Below are 15,727 nucleotides of genomic sequence, written 5' to 3' on the forward strand. Positions count from 1 at the left end.
TTAGGCAGTGAATTCCAGATGCCCATTACGCTCTGGGTGAAGAATGTTTTCCTTACGCCCCAGTAATACTTCTACCAATCACTTTAAATCTATGCCACCTGGTAATTGACCCCTCAGCCAGGGGAACAATTTTTTCTTGTCTACCTGTCTAGGCCTTCATAATTGTGTACACCTCATTTAGGTCACCCTCTTAGCCACTTCTGTCCAAGTTGTCCTCATAGCTGAAACTTTTTAGCCCTGGCAACAATCCTGTAAATCTCCTCTGCGCTCTCTCCAGAATAATTATGTTCCTGTAATGTAGTGACTGTTATATTACTTGGCGTAATATATGTTACTCATTTGCTTCTTACCAAGATGCTCTTAAACTCGATGTTGATTAAGACACGTAGTCTTCCAATGAAAGCAAATAATTTATTGAGTAACTGAAACAAATAAACTGTGAGTTTGTTCTCTCTCCAATACTTTTACGAGATATTAAATTTAAAAATTGAATAACAATAAACTATGATTAACTACACTTGCACTTTGAGCTAACTCTCTCTACCTCTGGTCACTAGTCACTATACACATGAAGAGGCGGGAACTCGAATTGAGTCTGTCTTTTATACCCCTTTCTAGTGATCACTTAGCTGTTATGAATGTACATTAGGACTTCCGGGTGCGGCAATGACCAGCTGAGTCGCACGTTTCGGCAGCCCCCGTTGGAACGGACTTTTGGGCTCTTAATAGGAGCCCAACGGCAATTTAAACGGCAAAAACACTGTGCGGTAAACCAGAAGGGAATCCCCCTGGACACGCATGGAAAAGGGAGATGATAGCGGCCGGATTGCGGAGGATTCTCTGGAGCAGCGGCAAGGAAGGGAAGCTCAAAGCAAGATGGCGTCGGAAGGTGGCCGTTTGCTATGGGGCCCGGAGCAGCAAGAGTTCCTGCGGCGCTGTGTGGAAGAGCTGAAGAAGGAGTTGAAGAAGGAGCTGTTGGCCCCGATATTGCAGGCGATTGAAGGACTAAAAGAGGAGCAGAGGACCCAAGAGCTGGAGCTTCGGGTCGTGAAGGCAAAGGCTGTTGAAAACGAGGAAGAAATACAGGGCCTGGTGGTGAAGGCAGAAACGCACGAGGCACAGCATAAAAGGTGTGTGGAGAGGTTGGAAGCGCTGGAGAATAACTCAAGGGGGAAGAATTTAAGAGTCCTGGGTCTTCCCGAAGGCGCAGAAGGGGCGGACGTCGGGACATATGTGAGCACGATGCTTCACTCGCTAATGGGATCGGAGGCCCCGACGGGCCCTTTGGAGGTGGAGGGAGCTTATCGAGTTCTGGCGCGAAGACCAAAGGCTGGAGAAATACCTCGAGCTATAGTGGTGAGGTTTCTCCACTACAATGACAGAGAGACGGTTCTCAGATGGGCGAAGAAAACTCGGAGCTGTAGGTGGGAGAACACGGTGATCCGCGTATACCAAGATTGGAGTGCGGAGGTGGCGTGAAGGAGGGCAAGTTTCAATCGGGCTAAGGCGGTGCTTCACAAAAAGAAGGTCCAGTTTGGAATGCTGCAACTGGCGAGATTGTGGGTCACACACCAAGGGAAGCACCACTACTTTGAGACGGCAGAAGAGGTGTGGACATTCATTGTGGACGAGAAGCTGGAATAGTCTGGCGAGAGAAAGAGCTTTTGGGACAAAGTGGTGGTGTGATTACAGGGGGGGGGGGGTGATTTTTCAATTTGTTAATTTTGTGATCCTGTAACTTTTCTCTCTTCCCCATGTTGGGGGTGGGGGGAGCATGAGGAACTGTGGGCGCCGGCCATTAGGGGCGGGGCCGAGTGGGAAACGCGGGCTTTGTTCCCGCGCTATGGTAATTATGGCGGGAACAGGGACGCAGGAAGGAGGGGGCCTCGCACAGTGGGAGCCGAGGATAAGGGGGGAAGCCGAGGTCAGCCAGAGTTTGCTGACTTCTGGGAGCAACATGGGGGGTGCAACTACGCTAGAGGGGGATCTAGCGGTGCGGGGGGGGGGGGGGGGTTAACTGGGTTGCTGCTGCTAAGGAGAACGGGGAGCTGTTATGGGATGGGGTGGTCGAGGCGGGAGGGCACCATTGGGGGGATATACGGGTACGTGGGAACCGGGTGAGGAGCTGGGTTAAAAAAGGGGATGGCTAATCGACAAGGGGGGGTGGGTAAAGAGCCCCCCAACCCGGCTGATCACGCAGAACGTGAGAGGGCTGAACGGGCCGGTTAAAAGGGCACGGGTACTCGCACACCTAAAGAAATTAAAGGCAGACGTGGTTATGTTGCAGGAGACGCATCTGAAACTGATAGACCAGGTCAGACTACGTAAAGGATGGGTGGGGCAGGTGTTTCATTCGGGTTTGGATGCGAAGAATAGGGGGGTGGCTATCTTAGTGGGGAAACGGGTACTGTTTAAGGCAAAGGCCATAGTCCGGATAGTGGGGGTAGATATGTGATGGTGAGTGGCAGATTTCAAGGGGAGGCGGTGGTTCTGGTGAACGTATACGCCCCGAACTGGGATGATGCAAATTTTATGAGGCGTATGTTGGGACGTATCCCGGACCTGGAGGTGGGAAAGTTGGTAATGGGGGGAGACTTCAATATGGCGCTTGATCCAGGGCTGGACCGGTCGAGGTCCAGGACCGGGAGGAGGCCGGCAGCGGCCAGGGTGCTCAAGGACTTCATGGAGCAGATGGGAGGGGTAGACCCCTGGAGATTTAGTAGGCCTAGGAGTAAGGAGTTTTCATTTTTCTCCCATGTTCACAAAGTATACTCACGGATAGACTTTTTTGTCTTGGGAAGGGCACTGATTCCGAAGGTCACAGGGATGGAATATACGGCCATAGCCATTTCGGACCACGCTCCACATTGGGTAGACCTGGAGGTAGGAGAGGAAAAAGAACAGCACCCACTCTGGAGAATGGATATGGGCTTATTGGCGGATGAGGGGGTATGTTTAAGGGTGAGGGGGTGTATTGAAAGGTACTTGGAGCTCAATGACAATGGGGAGGTTCAGGTGGGAGTGGTCTGGGAGGCGTTGAAGGCAGTGGTTAGAGGGGAACTGATATCCATAAGGGCACATAAAGGGAAGCAAGAGGGTAAAGAAAGGGAGCGATTGTTGAAAGAACATTTGAGGGTGGACAGGCAATATGCGGAGGCACCGGAGGAGGGACTGTACAGGGAAAGACAAAGGTTACATGTGGAATTTGACCTGTTGACCATGGGTAAGGCAGAGGCACAGTGGAGGAGGGCACAGGGTGTACAGTATGAGTATGGAGAGAAGGCGAGTCGGCTACTGGCCCACCAATTGAGGAAGAGGGGAGCAGCGAGGGAGATAGGTGGGGTGAGAGATAAGGAGGGAGAGATGGAACGGGGAGCGGAGAGAGTGAACGGGGTGTTCAAGGCATTCTATGAGAGGTTATATAAGGCTCAGCCCCCGGAAGGGAAGGAGGGAATGAGGTGTTTCCTGGATCAGCTGGAATTCCCGAAGGTGGAAGAGCAGGAGAGGGCGGGACTGGGAGCACAGATTGAGATGGAGGAGGTGGTAAAAGGGAATGGGAGCATGCAAGCGGGGAAGGCCCCGGGGCCGGACGGATTCCCGGTGGAATTTTATAGGAAATATATGGACCTACTGGCCCCGCTTTTGACGAGAACCTTTAATGAGGCCAGGGAAAGGGGGCAGTTGCCCCCGACTATGTCGGAGGCGACGATATCGCTCTTTTTGAAGAAGGATAAAGACCCGCTGCAGTGTGGGTCCTACAGGCCCATTTCCCTTTTAAATGTAGATGCTAAGCTCCTGGCCAAGGTGGTGGCGACGAGGATAGAGGACTGTGTCCCGGGGGTGGTCCACGAGGATCAAACTGGGTCCGTTAAGGGGAGACAGCTGAACACGAACATACGGAGGTTGCTAGGGGTAATGATGATGCCCCCACCAGAGGGGGAGGCGGAGATAGTGGTGGCGATGGACGCCGAGAAAGCATTCGACAGAGTGGAGTGGGATTATCTGTGGGAGGTGCTGAGGAGATTTGGTTTTGGAGAAGGGTTTATTGGATGGGTACAGCTGCTGTACAGGGCCCCGGTGGCGAGTGTGATCACGAACAGGCAGAGGTCTGACTACTTCCACCTTCATAGAGGGACGAGGCAGGGGTGTCCCCTGTCTCTGTTACTGTTTGCATTGGCGATTGAGCCCCTGGCCATAGCACTGAGGGGCTCCAGGAAGTGGAGGGGAGTACCCAGGGGAGGAGAAGAACACCTGGTATCTTTGTATGCAGATGATTTATTGCTGTATGTTGCGGACCCAGTGGAGGGGATGCCTGAGATAATGCAGACACTCAGGGAGTTTGGGGAATTTTCGGGGTACAAATTGAATATGGGGAAGAGTGAGTTGTGTGTGGTGCATCCGGGGGAGCAGAGCAGGGGAATAGATGATTTGCCGCCGAGGAAGGTAATAAGAGATTTCAGGTACTTAGGGATTCAGATAGCCAGGAGTTGGGGAACCTTACATAGGCTTAATTTAACAAGATTGGTGGAACAGATGGAGGAGGATTTTAAGAGATGGGACATGGTGCCCCTGTCACTGGTGGGTAGGGTGCAGGCAGTCAAAATGGTAGTCCTCCCGAGATTCCTTTTTGTGTTTCAGTGCCTTCCGGTGATGGACACGAAGGCTTTTTTCAAGAAAATTGAGAAAAGTGTCATGAGTTTTGTGTGGGCCGGGAAGACCCCGAGAGTGAGGAGGGGGTTCTTGCAGCGTAGCAGGGATAGGGGGGGGGGGGGGGGGGGGCTGGCACTACCGAGCCTTAGTGAATACTACTGGGCCGCCAATATCTCAATGGTGTGTAAGTGGATGGGAGAAGGGGAGGGAGCGGCGTGGAAGAGATTGGAGATGGCGTCCTGCAAAGGAACCAGCCTACAAGCACTGGTGACGGCGCCGTTGCCGTTCTCCCCGAAGAAATACACCACAAGTCCAGTGGTGGTGGCAATGCTAAAAATTTGGGGGCAGTGGAGACGACATAGGGGAAGGACGGGAGCCTCGGTGCGGTCCCCGATAAGAAATAATCATAGGTTTGTCCCGGGGAGAATAGATGGGGGATTTGGAGCATGGCAGAGAGCTGGGGTTGTGCAACTGAATGATCTGTTCGTAGATGGGCCGTTTGCGAGTCTGGGAGCGCTGACGGAAAAACATGGGTTGCCCCAAGGGAATGCATTTCGGTCTATGCAATTGAGGGCATTTGCGAGGCAACAGGTGAGGGAATTCCCGCAACTCCCGACGCGGGAGATTCAAGATAGAGTGATCTCAGGGACATGGGTGGGGGATGGTAGGGTGTCGGATATATACAGGGAAATGAGGGACGAGGGGGAGATCATGGTGGATGAGCTGAAGGGGAAATGGGAAGAAGAGCTGGGGGAAGAGATTGAGGAGGGGCTGTGGGCTGATGCCCTACGTAGGGTAAACTCGTCGTCCTCGTGCGCCAGGCTAAGCCTGATACAATTCAAGTTTTTGCACAGGGCGCATATGATCGGAGCAAGGCTCAGTAAATTTTTCGGGGTAGAGGATAGGTGTGGGAGATTCTCGAGAAGCCCAGCAAACCACACCCACATGTTTTGGTCATGCCCGGCACTGCAGGGGTTCTGGGTGGGGGTGGCAAAGGTGCTTTCGAAGGTGGTGGGGGTCCGTGTCGAGCCAGGCTGGGGGTTGGCTAAATTTGGAGTTGCAGAAGAGCCGGGAGTGCAGGAGGCGAAAGAGGCTGATGTCTTGGCCTTTGCGTCCCTAGTAGCCCGGCGAAGGATATTGCTTATGTGGAAGGAAGCCAAACCCCCGGGCGTGGAGACCTGGATAAATGACATGGCAGGGTTTATAAAACTAGAACGGATAAAGTTCGCACTAAGGGGTTCGTCTCAAGGGTTCACCAGGCGGTGGCAACCGTTCATTGACTACCTCGCAGAACGATAAAGGAAATGGGAAGGCAACAGCAGCAACCCGGGGGGGGGGGGGGGGGGGTGTGGGGGTGTGTGTGGGGTGTGGGGGGGGGGGGGTGGGGGGGGGGGGGGTGTGGGGGGGGGGGGTGTGGGGGGGGGGGGTGTTGGGGGGGGGGGGTGTGGGGGGGGGGTGGGGGGGGGGGTGTGGGGGGGGGGGGGGGGGTGGGGGGGGGGGGTGTGGGGGGTGTGGGGGGGGGGGGTGTGGGGGGGGGGGTGTGTGTGTGGGGGGGGGGGGGGTGTGGGGGGGGGGGGGGGGCGGCTCGGGCAGGTCCCCAGGGGTGTTTTTGTATAGATATTTGTACTTGGTTATGTATATTGGATTGTTTGATTTTATCTCTGGAGAATTATTATTTTTGTTATGGTAGTTTATATATTATTTATTTATTTGTTAAAACGGTCACTGTTATATATATTGTTTTATTGTTGTAAAAAGGTAAACCTTTGCATTGTTTTGTTTGACCGGAAAAAATTTGAATAAATTTATATATTTTTTAAAATGAATGTACATTAACACCTTGTGTATATACAGATATGCAGATCACTACAGTGACCAAAACTGTCCACAAAATTCCAGCTGTGGCCGAACCAATGTTTTATGCAGTTCCATCAATATGGCCCTGCTTTTGTGTTCAATATCTCGCCCAATAAAATAAAGTATTTCAAAGTATTCCTTATGTTTTCTTGACCACTTTGCTCTCCTGTTTTGTGACCTTCAAGGGCTTCCGGACATGCAATCCAAAGTTTCTCACTCACTCAACTCCTCTCAATACCTTTCCTTTTATTGATTATTCCCTTGCTTTGTTTGTCCTCTCTAAATGCATTACCTCATATTTTTCCAGATTGAATTCCATTCACCACTTCTCTGCCCAATCAACCAAATCATTTATATTATTCTGGAGTTGGCAGCTATCCTCTTCACTAACTACATTGCCAATTTTTGTGGCATCTGCAAATTTTCCAATCATGCCACCCACATTTAAGTCCAACTTATTAATATATACAACAAACAAAAAGGGCCCCAACACTGAGTCCAGTGGAACAAAACTGGAAATCATTTTCCATTCGTAAAAACATCCATCAGCCTTTGTTTCCTGTCACCTGATCCAATTTTGGATCCAACGTGCCACATTCCCCATATCCCATGGGATCTCATTTTTCTGACCAGTCTGCTATATGGGACCTTGTCAAGTGTCTTACTGAAATCTATGTAGACAATATTCACTGCATTACCCTCTTCAATCCTCCTTGTTACTTCCTCAAAAAATTCTATTAAGTTAGTAAGACACAATCTTCCCCAAACAAAACCATGTTAACTACCCCGATTAATTGTGCCTTTCTAAGCGACAATTTATCCTGTCTCGCCGGATTGTTTCTAATAATTTGCCCACCACTGAAGTCAGACTGACTGACCTATAATTTACTGGCCTATCCCTCACACCATTTTTAAATGATGGTACAACATTGGCAGACCTCCAATCCTCTGGGACCTTGCCTGTATCTGGTGAGGATTGGAAAGCGATCTTCAGAGCATCTGCTATTTCCTCCTGGCTTCCTTCAACAGTTTGGGATACAATCCATCTGGCCCTGGAGATTTATCCACCTTCAAGGATGCCACTCTCTCCAGTACTGCCTCTCTCGCTATGCTTATTGCATCTAATATTTCACACCTCTTTAACTAGAATGTCTGAATCAACCCTCTCTTTATCGAGTACAGAGACAGACGTATTCATTGAGAACCTTGCCCATATCTTCTGAATCAACCCACAAGTTAGTATATACATTTATGATAGGTTCTACCTTTTCCTTAGTGATTCTCTTGCTGTTAATGTATTGGTAATCTTAGGATTTTTAAAAAAATTAACTACCAATAGATGGTTGTGTCTAGGACACTACCATGATGAACTCCTGGAGCTGAGATGGTTGACCTCCAACTACCAAAGCCATCTTCCTTTATGCCAGGTATGACTCCAGCCAGCGGAGGGCTTTCCCCCTCCTTCCCATTGATGCCGGTTTTGCTAGGGTTCTTTTCTACTACCTTGATGACAAGAGTAGGCACTCTCACCTCAACTCTGAAGTTCAGCTCTTTTCCACATTGCCAGGCAGATACCAATGCTGTAGCTGTACTGGAATAACTTGGCTAGGGGCACGGCAAATTCTGAAGCACAGGTCTTCAGTACTATTTCTGGAATATTCTCAGGGCCCTTTACAGTCATGGAATCACAGAAAAATTCAATGCAGAAAAGGCCCTTCAGCCCATTGAATCTGCACCACTGCATGAAAGGCATCTGATCAGCCCATCTTAATTCCATTTGCCAGCACTTGACCCATAGCCTCAAATTTTAAGACGTGCCAAGTGCTCCTCCAGGTACCTTTTAAAGGATGTGAGGTAACCCGCCTCTACCACCACCCCCCCAGGCAGTGCGATCCAGACCGTATCCAAAGCCTCCAGGTATTTCTTGGAGTGAATAGAATTGGCTGAAGACTGACTGTGATGCTGTGGACCATCAGAGGAGGCTGAGATGGATCACCCAGTTGGCACTTCTGACTGAAGATCATTGCAAATGTATCATTTGCACTGATGTGCTGGGCTCCTCCATCATTGAGGATGGGGATATTGGTGGAGCATTATCCCCCAATTTTAATTGTCCACCACCATTCCCAGCTTGATGTGGCAGGACTGCAGAACTTAGATCTGATCCATTGGTTGTGGAATTGCATCGCTCTGTCTATTACTTGCTGCTTATGCTGTTTGGCACACAAGTAATCCTGTGTTGGAGCTTCACCAAGTTGACACCTACAGTTGTAAGTCTTGTGACTGTCACATTCTTTTTCTGCTTTATCTTGGCCTCTATTCTGGATAACCAGGATGTTCTAGATTTGGCAATCCCACCCTGTTTCTTTGTGGGGTCATATCTACAATGTGCCTGTAGAATTTTGCCTTTGAATATCTCCCACAGCTGTATCCAGTCCACTCTTATCAGCTCATCTCTCAGCTTTGTAAAAGCTGTTTTCCCCCAGTTTAGACCTTTAACCCCTATTTTATCATTGCCCTTTTCCATAATGATGTTATATCTAACTATATTATGGTTACTGTCTCCAAAATGGTTTCCAACCGCTACTTCCACTTACCAGCTTCATTTCTTAAGACAAAATCTAGAATTGCACCCCCTCTCGTTGGGCTTGTTACGTGCTGGCTAAAAAAGTTCTCTTGAATGCAGTTCAAGAATTTTGTGTCCTTCACATTGTTAATATCCCAATTGATATTAGGGTAGTTGAAGTCCCCAAAGTTAATGCCCTGTTGTTTTTGTGGTGAATCTTTCTTCCTTCCACTATTTAGGGATTTATAGTATAGTCCTAGCAGTATGGCAGCCCCTTTTTTTATTTCTGAGCTCAACCCATATGGCCTCATTTGATTTTTTGTTTAATATATCATCCCTCCTCACAACTGTAATTGATTCCTTAGACCTCCACCTTATTTATCCCTTCCCTATCTTTCCTGAAAATGTCATAGCCAGGGCTGTTGAGCTTCCATATTTGTTCCACCTTAAGCTAAGTTTTTGTTATAGATAATATGCAGCCTGGGGCTGGTTAGCACAGGGCTAAATTGCTGGCTTTGAAAGCAGACCAAGGCAGGCCAGCAGCACGGTTCAATTCCCGGACCAGCCTTCCCGAACAGGTGCCGGAATGTGGCGACTAGGGGCTTTTCACAGTAACTTCATTTGAAGCCTACTTGTGACAAGTGATTTTCATTTCATTTTCATTTCATTTCATTTCATATGTCTATCTGTGCCCTTACATTTACTTATATATCTTTTAGTACTGCCAAATTCTCTTGCTGTACATTTTTAAACCTGTGCTGTTTCTGCTTTCAGAGTCTGTCCCTAATTCTCCATTTGCCATTCCCTGCTTTGAATTTGTCCTAGGGTTCCCATCCCCCTGTTAATCTAATTTAAACTCCCATGCAACAGCACTAGCAAATCTCCCTGTGAGGATATTTGTCCCAGTCCTGTTCATGTGCAGAGCATCTCGCTTGTACAGGTCCCACCATCCCCAGAACCAGTCCTGATGCATCAGAATTGATGCCCCCCCCCCCCCACAACAGCTTTTCAGCCACATGTCTAATCGTTCAATTCTCCTGTCTCTACACTGGCTTGCACGTGGGCCTGGGAATAATGCTGAGGTTGTTGCTTTAGAGGTCTTGTTTCTCAATAACCTTCCTAGCTCTCTAAAATCTGCTTTCAGGACCACACCCCCTTTCCTACCTAGGTCATTGATACCAATGTGGACCACGACCTCTGACTGATCACTCTCCCCCAGAAGAATATCCCGCAGCTGCTCCATGACCCTGGCACTAGGGAGGCAACATACTATCCTGGAGTCACCTTTTTGGCCACAAAAACACCTGTCTGTTTCCTAAACTAATGAATCCCCTATCACTATTGCATTCCCTCTCTTCTTTCTCCCTCCTGTACAGTAGAGCCGCCTATGGTGCCATAAACATGGTCCTGATTGCACTTCTCCAAGGAATCAGTGCCCTCACCAGTATCCAAAAGGGAAATTTGATTAGTAAGCAGATCCCCAGGGATCTCCTGCATTACCTACCTAATCTTATTGGACTGGCTGGCGGTCATCCATTCCCTTTCTGTCTCCAGGCTCCTACGCTGTGTTGTGACCAGGTCACTGAACATGCTATCCACTCAGCTCTCAGCCTCAGAGATATATCACAGTGACTCCAGCTGCTGCTCGAGCTCAGAAACCCGGACGGCAAGGTTCTACAGCTGGTGACATTTCCTGCACATGTGGTGTGGTGCCTTGGACACCGGGTGCATCAACGACTTCCCACATACCACAGGACATGCACTTCACACAACTGAGCTGTTCTGTCATTGCTTCAACTTACTTCCCTTACGTTAACTTTATTTTACTTTGGTTTACTTGTGCAACTTTATTTTACCTGGTCTAAACTTAACTTTATTTCGCTATTGCTTGTGTTTCTTACGTAAATCCAAGTAGCCTCTTCTTTTAAAAGGAATGTGTTTTTCTAATTCTCAACTATTTGATGACCGTCCCTGACAGCAGTTACTTACCAACCAATGAACATATTTTTTCTTGTGATGTTAGGTTTCAGGTGCTGCTGACTGCCTGGTTCAATTTCCCCCTCTTTCTCCCTAGGTGCTGACTGTCTGACTCAGTATCCTCCTCTCACCCTATGGGTGCTTGGGTGCTGCTAACTGCTCAATTCAGTGTCCCGCTCTTGCACTCTCCTCCAGGTGCTGCTGACTGCCTGTCCCAGGGTCCTCCGCTAACACTCTCTTCTAGATGCTACGAACTGCCTGACTAGGTATCCTCCATTCGCACCCTCCTCTAGATGCTACGAACTGCCTGACTAGGTATCCTCCATTCGCACTCTCCTCTAGGTGCTACTAACTGCCTGACTAGGTGTCCTCCACTTTCACTCTCCTCGAGGTGCTACTAACTGCCTGACAAGGTGTCCTCCAGTTCGCACTCTCTTCTAGGTGGTGCTGACTGCCTGACTAGGTGTCCTCCGCTCGCAATCTCCTCGCGGTGCTATTAACTGCCTGACTAGGTGTCCTCCGCTCGCAATCTCCTTGAGGTGCTATTAACTGCCTGACTAGGTGTCCTCCGCTTGCAATCTCCTCGAGGTGCTACTAACTGCCTGACTAGGTGTCCTCCACTCGCACTCTCTTCTAGGTGGTGCTGACTGCTTGGTTCAGTGTCCTCCTTTCGCACCCTCTTCTCAGTGTTGTTGACAGTCTGTCATGGAGTCCTCCACTCACACACTTCCTCTCTTCTCCTCACCAAGGGAAATGGGCATGCTGGATCCCTAATCCCTCTGGAAAGCACAGTGCTCGGCACCGTGGGGCTCGGAATGGTGACAGCCATCATATCTGCCGCCATTGAGAATATTCAGGATGACAGTATGTTGCTGCCTTATGCTCCTTCTCAAATCCCATCCCATCTCACCATCATCCTGTTATCTGGCATGACACGGCATAGCATATAATCATGTACCTATTGCCTTCCGTCCAACCCCCACCACCTCGTCTTCTGATTCTTTACTTTCAGATACTTAAAAGCTGTCAACAGCTGCAGTGCTTTGTGGAAAGATGAGAAATGCACAACACCCATGCTGAAAAAGCAGCCTCACTTGATTTGATACTTCAAGCCAGCAACTTAGATACTTAGAGGGCAGTTAAGTGTTGGAATCTTCCCATGGCGAGTAACCAGGCCTGAGTATGCTTCAGCGAGGTCAGGAAAACAGGGCAGGTTGTTTGTCAGGAGCCTGATGGGCAAAGTGCATGGAGGTTTCTAGCTGCAATGTGGCAGACACCATCCCGCGCAGCTTGGAACCTATCCTTTCCAGCAACTGATGGCCAGTTCTATTTTAAAGCTAGCAGAGCTAACCTTGATGCAACATCGGGTGTCTGTTGTCTCAACTTCCACTGCAGCACAGGTGGAAGTCACCCAATGTCTCAATGTTGTTGGTGGACTTCCCTTACAGGATTTGGCCAAGAGAATGCTTTGATATTAAGTCGCGGATGAATGAGAAGGTGGGGAATGGTGGAGCAGGATGGCATTTTAAGCAAACTGAAGCCTTAGTAGCTGCTCACAGGCAGTCCAGTGGAACAAAGGAATCCTGGATGCCTCCTCCCTGCGCCTTCTCCCATCCCCCGAGGTGACCTCCATACGCATGGCGGAGACACATTCCAGCAAAATATTGCAGAGCTCTCATCAAGTGTCCAAGGCAGCAGAACCAATGATCTGCTCCATGATGCTGCTGGATGGCAGCATGGTTGTCATAGGCATTATGTTCTTAGGTGGTTGGCCCATGTGTATGTGGGGTATCTTTTGACTCCCATATGTCAGCCTCTGGTTCCTAAAGGTGGCCTGAAGATGGTATGAACAGAAGACTGCCTTACAATGAAGGCATCATGGCTGCTGCCTGGAGAGTTGACATTCACCAGCATGATTGTCTGGATGTAATTATACACAAACTGCACCCTTTGCAGTTATTGAACATTTCTTCATTTGCATGTGTGGCCCACAGAGCCACGTACATGCTGCAGTCAATGACTCCCTACACCTTGGGAATTTCATTAACCTGACAAAGCCATTTGTCTGGTCCTGTTGCTTCTGTCTGGTTAAAGACACAATAATGAAATCTCCTCTCCTGACAAACAGCCTTCATTACTTCTCCGATGCAGTTGAGTGCATGATCAACTAAAAGTGTATAGGTCACGGCATTCACTTGACCTGTGCAGTCCAAGTTGGCAGACTTTGTGCTAAATCATCTTGTGCTGGGTTTTCCAGCATTTTCTGTTTTTAATTTCAGATTTTCAACATCCGCAGTATTTTTCTTTTATCTTGTGTCAAAGCTTTTGGTGCACACTATGCCCAAGACTAGCACCTTGATGAGCATGGGGAGCTGTGGAGACTTCTCACCATTTTGAGTGTCTGCAGCTTCTGCTGGCTCAGCAACACAAGGAGCCAAATGTTTCAGCCAATAGTTAAATTGAAATGTTACAAATTACACCTGCGAAAAATATTTACGTTGATTTCTGCTATAAATTATTAACTATATTGTTATTGGAAACTTTCTGATTTCAGGCCATTAATGATTGATCCCCAAGGCCAAGCCAATAAATGGGTGAGAAATTCAGAGCGTGACAATAAACTGAGTATTGCTAAGCTGACAGACGCGGATTATATGCGATCACTAGAGAACTGCATCCAATTTGGCTCACCTCTCCTACTGGAAAATGTTGCTGAGGAATTGGACCCTTCACTTGAGCCTCTTTTGCTCAGACAGATTTTCAAACAAGGTATCTAATTGCTGCTGTCAGTGTAGAAACAAAAGTTATTTATTCAAAAACATTCAACCCAAAATTTGGTGCAAGTATTTTTAGTTGTCCACTCTGAATTGCAGTAAATCGATTCGATATCATATCTGAATACTTTTTGTATTCCCATGCATCATACTTTTCAGATGAAGGTATTAAGTTTTCTTTTTGCTCACCTAAACCAAGTTATGTTTGCACAAAATGACCTGGGCTGCTTCAAGTATAATTGGTAATGGTTTGGCTCATGTATGTCCCAGTGTCTCATGTATTTATACGATACACTGGATTACCATGGGATCAGAACTAGAATTTGAAGGCATGAAAAATTGATTTGATGATAGAGGAACTAGCAACTCTGTGTAATACCAATGGTAAATGGAAGATTGGTGTTTCTTAGACTAAATGTTTTGTCAAAACCATGAAGGGGAGCCTCATTAATTATTCCCTTTCTCTTTGTTTTCAGGGGGTGTGGAATGTATCAAACTCGGCGAGTTGGTTATTGAGTATTCAGCTGATTTCCGACTATATATAACAACAAAGCTGAGGAACCCACACTACTTGCCAGAGTTGGCAACAAAGGTTTCCCTACTCAACTTTATGATCACCCCTGAGGGGCTTGAGGACCAGCTCTTGGGGATCGTTGTTGCTAAGGAGAGGTATATCCATGCAGTTAGAAAGTGCATCTTTTTACTTGACTGAAATGACAATTCAAAGTAGTTCCTCATAGAATTGTCAGCTAGGTTTCATTTCCTTACAAGTATGGCAAAACAACAACACACATTCAATTTGTGACAATAACATTTAATTAATTAGAAAAATGTTTTCTCTCCTTTTTTAGCTTCTTTGATAGATGTTAACATTTATGTCTCTTTTTCTATAGAAGAAGACTGAATTTTTGCAGATTTGATAACTTATCTTCACAATCAATATATTTGATCAGTGGCCCATTCTTGCCCTAACTACTTAGACAAAATCCTTCGGCCGTAATCATTCACTATTATAAGTAGCCACTGAGTTACTGAAGCCTTTTTTCTGAAAACTGCAAAACTCTCTTTTTCAATCACCAATAGGTAGAATCCTCCCCTCCTTGCCATAGGTTTGCATAGGGACAAGAAAGTTGACTGATTTCCGCAGAAAAATGGGGCCAGATTTTATGCACAATCCCGTGCAACCCGCCTCATTATTTATGTACTTGTGTTCCCCGTCGAGTCTCATGACGGGACGAACAGGAAGTTTGATGCCCCACCATTATGTCCATGCACTATATTTAAGAGGCAGCCACACAGGCCTTCATTCACAGGAAGAAGAAAAGGATGAGCGGGGAAGGCAGCAAACCCACTTCAGCGACTGCCGCACTATTCCTGGATGTGTCCAGCTTCCTGAGTGTTCTTGGAGCTGCACTCACCCAGGCAACTGGAGACTATTCCATCTCACTCCTCATCTCGAAAAGACACCTCTTAGAACCTCTCCCAAACAATGCTTTCTCTCAGGCACCTTCAGCAATGATCCACTTCTAGGATTTCAATCTTTCTTTTCAGTATTCTTCTGCCTTGGATTGCCACGTGCATTCAAGCTTCCACACAATCTCTCTGGTACCCAGCCATGCCAGCTGAATACCACTGCTTCACAGGCTGTACTAAGGTCACCAACCTTAGGATTATTTCAGATGTCTGGCTTCTCACTGGCCGACGTCACCAGGTCTGCGCCTTTCAGCTCTGTGCTTAACTGGAAGCCTTTTTCTGCCCTTTCTTTATCTTTAGTGAACAGTACCTTTTTCAGATTCCAGTTTCTTTTGTCCCTTTGACTTCAGTCTTCCTAGGACTTTGCTTTCATTCCCTGGTTTCTAGAACTGCCTGTTCTTTAATCTCTGGGACTTGCTTTCTGCATCTT

At 47.8% G+C, this 15,727-nt stretch overlaps 1 protein-coding gene across 1 annotated transcript in view; it reads left to right on the top strand.

The window, feature by feature from the left end:
* dnah12 (dynein, axonemal, heavy chain 12) overlaps positions 1-15,727 on the top strand; it is a 475,562-nt gene that overhangs the window by 352,196 nt on the left and 107,639 nt on the right. Inside the window, exons 56-57 of the mRNA XM_072472436.1 lie at positions 13,605-13,819; positions 14,301-14,493. Of these exons, the coding sequence (XP_072328537.1) occupies positions 13,605-13,819; positions 14,301-14,493 (408 nt within the window). The remainder of the gene's footprint in view (positions 1-13,604; positions 13,820-14,300; positions 14,494-15,727) is intronic.

Source organism: Scyliorhinus torazame, chromosome 13, assembly GCF_047496885.1.
Source record: "Scyliorhinus torazame isolate Kashiwa2021f chromosome 13, sScyTor2.1, whole genome shotgun sequence".
Lineage (NCBI taxonomy): Eukaryota > Metazoa > Chordata > Chondrichthyes > Carcharhiniformes > Scyliorhinidae > Scyliorhinus > Scyliorhinus torazame.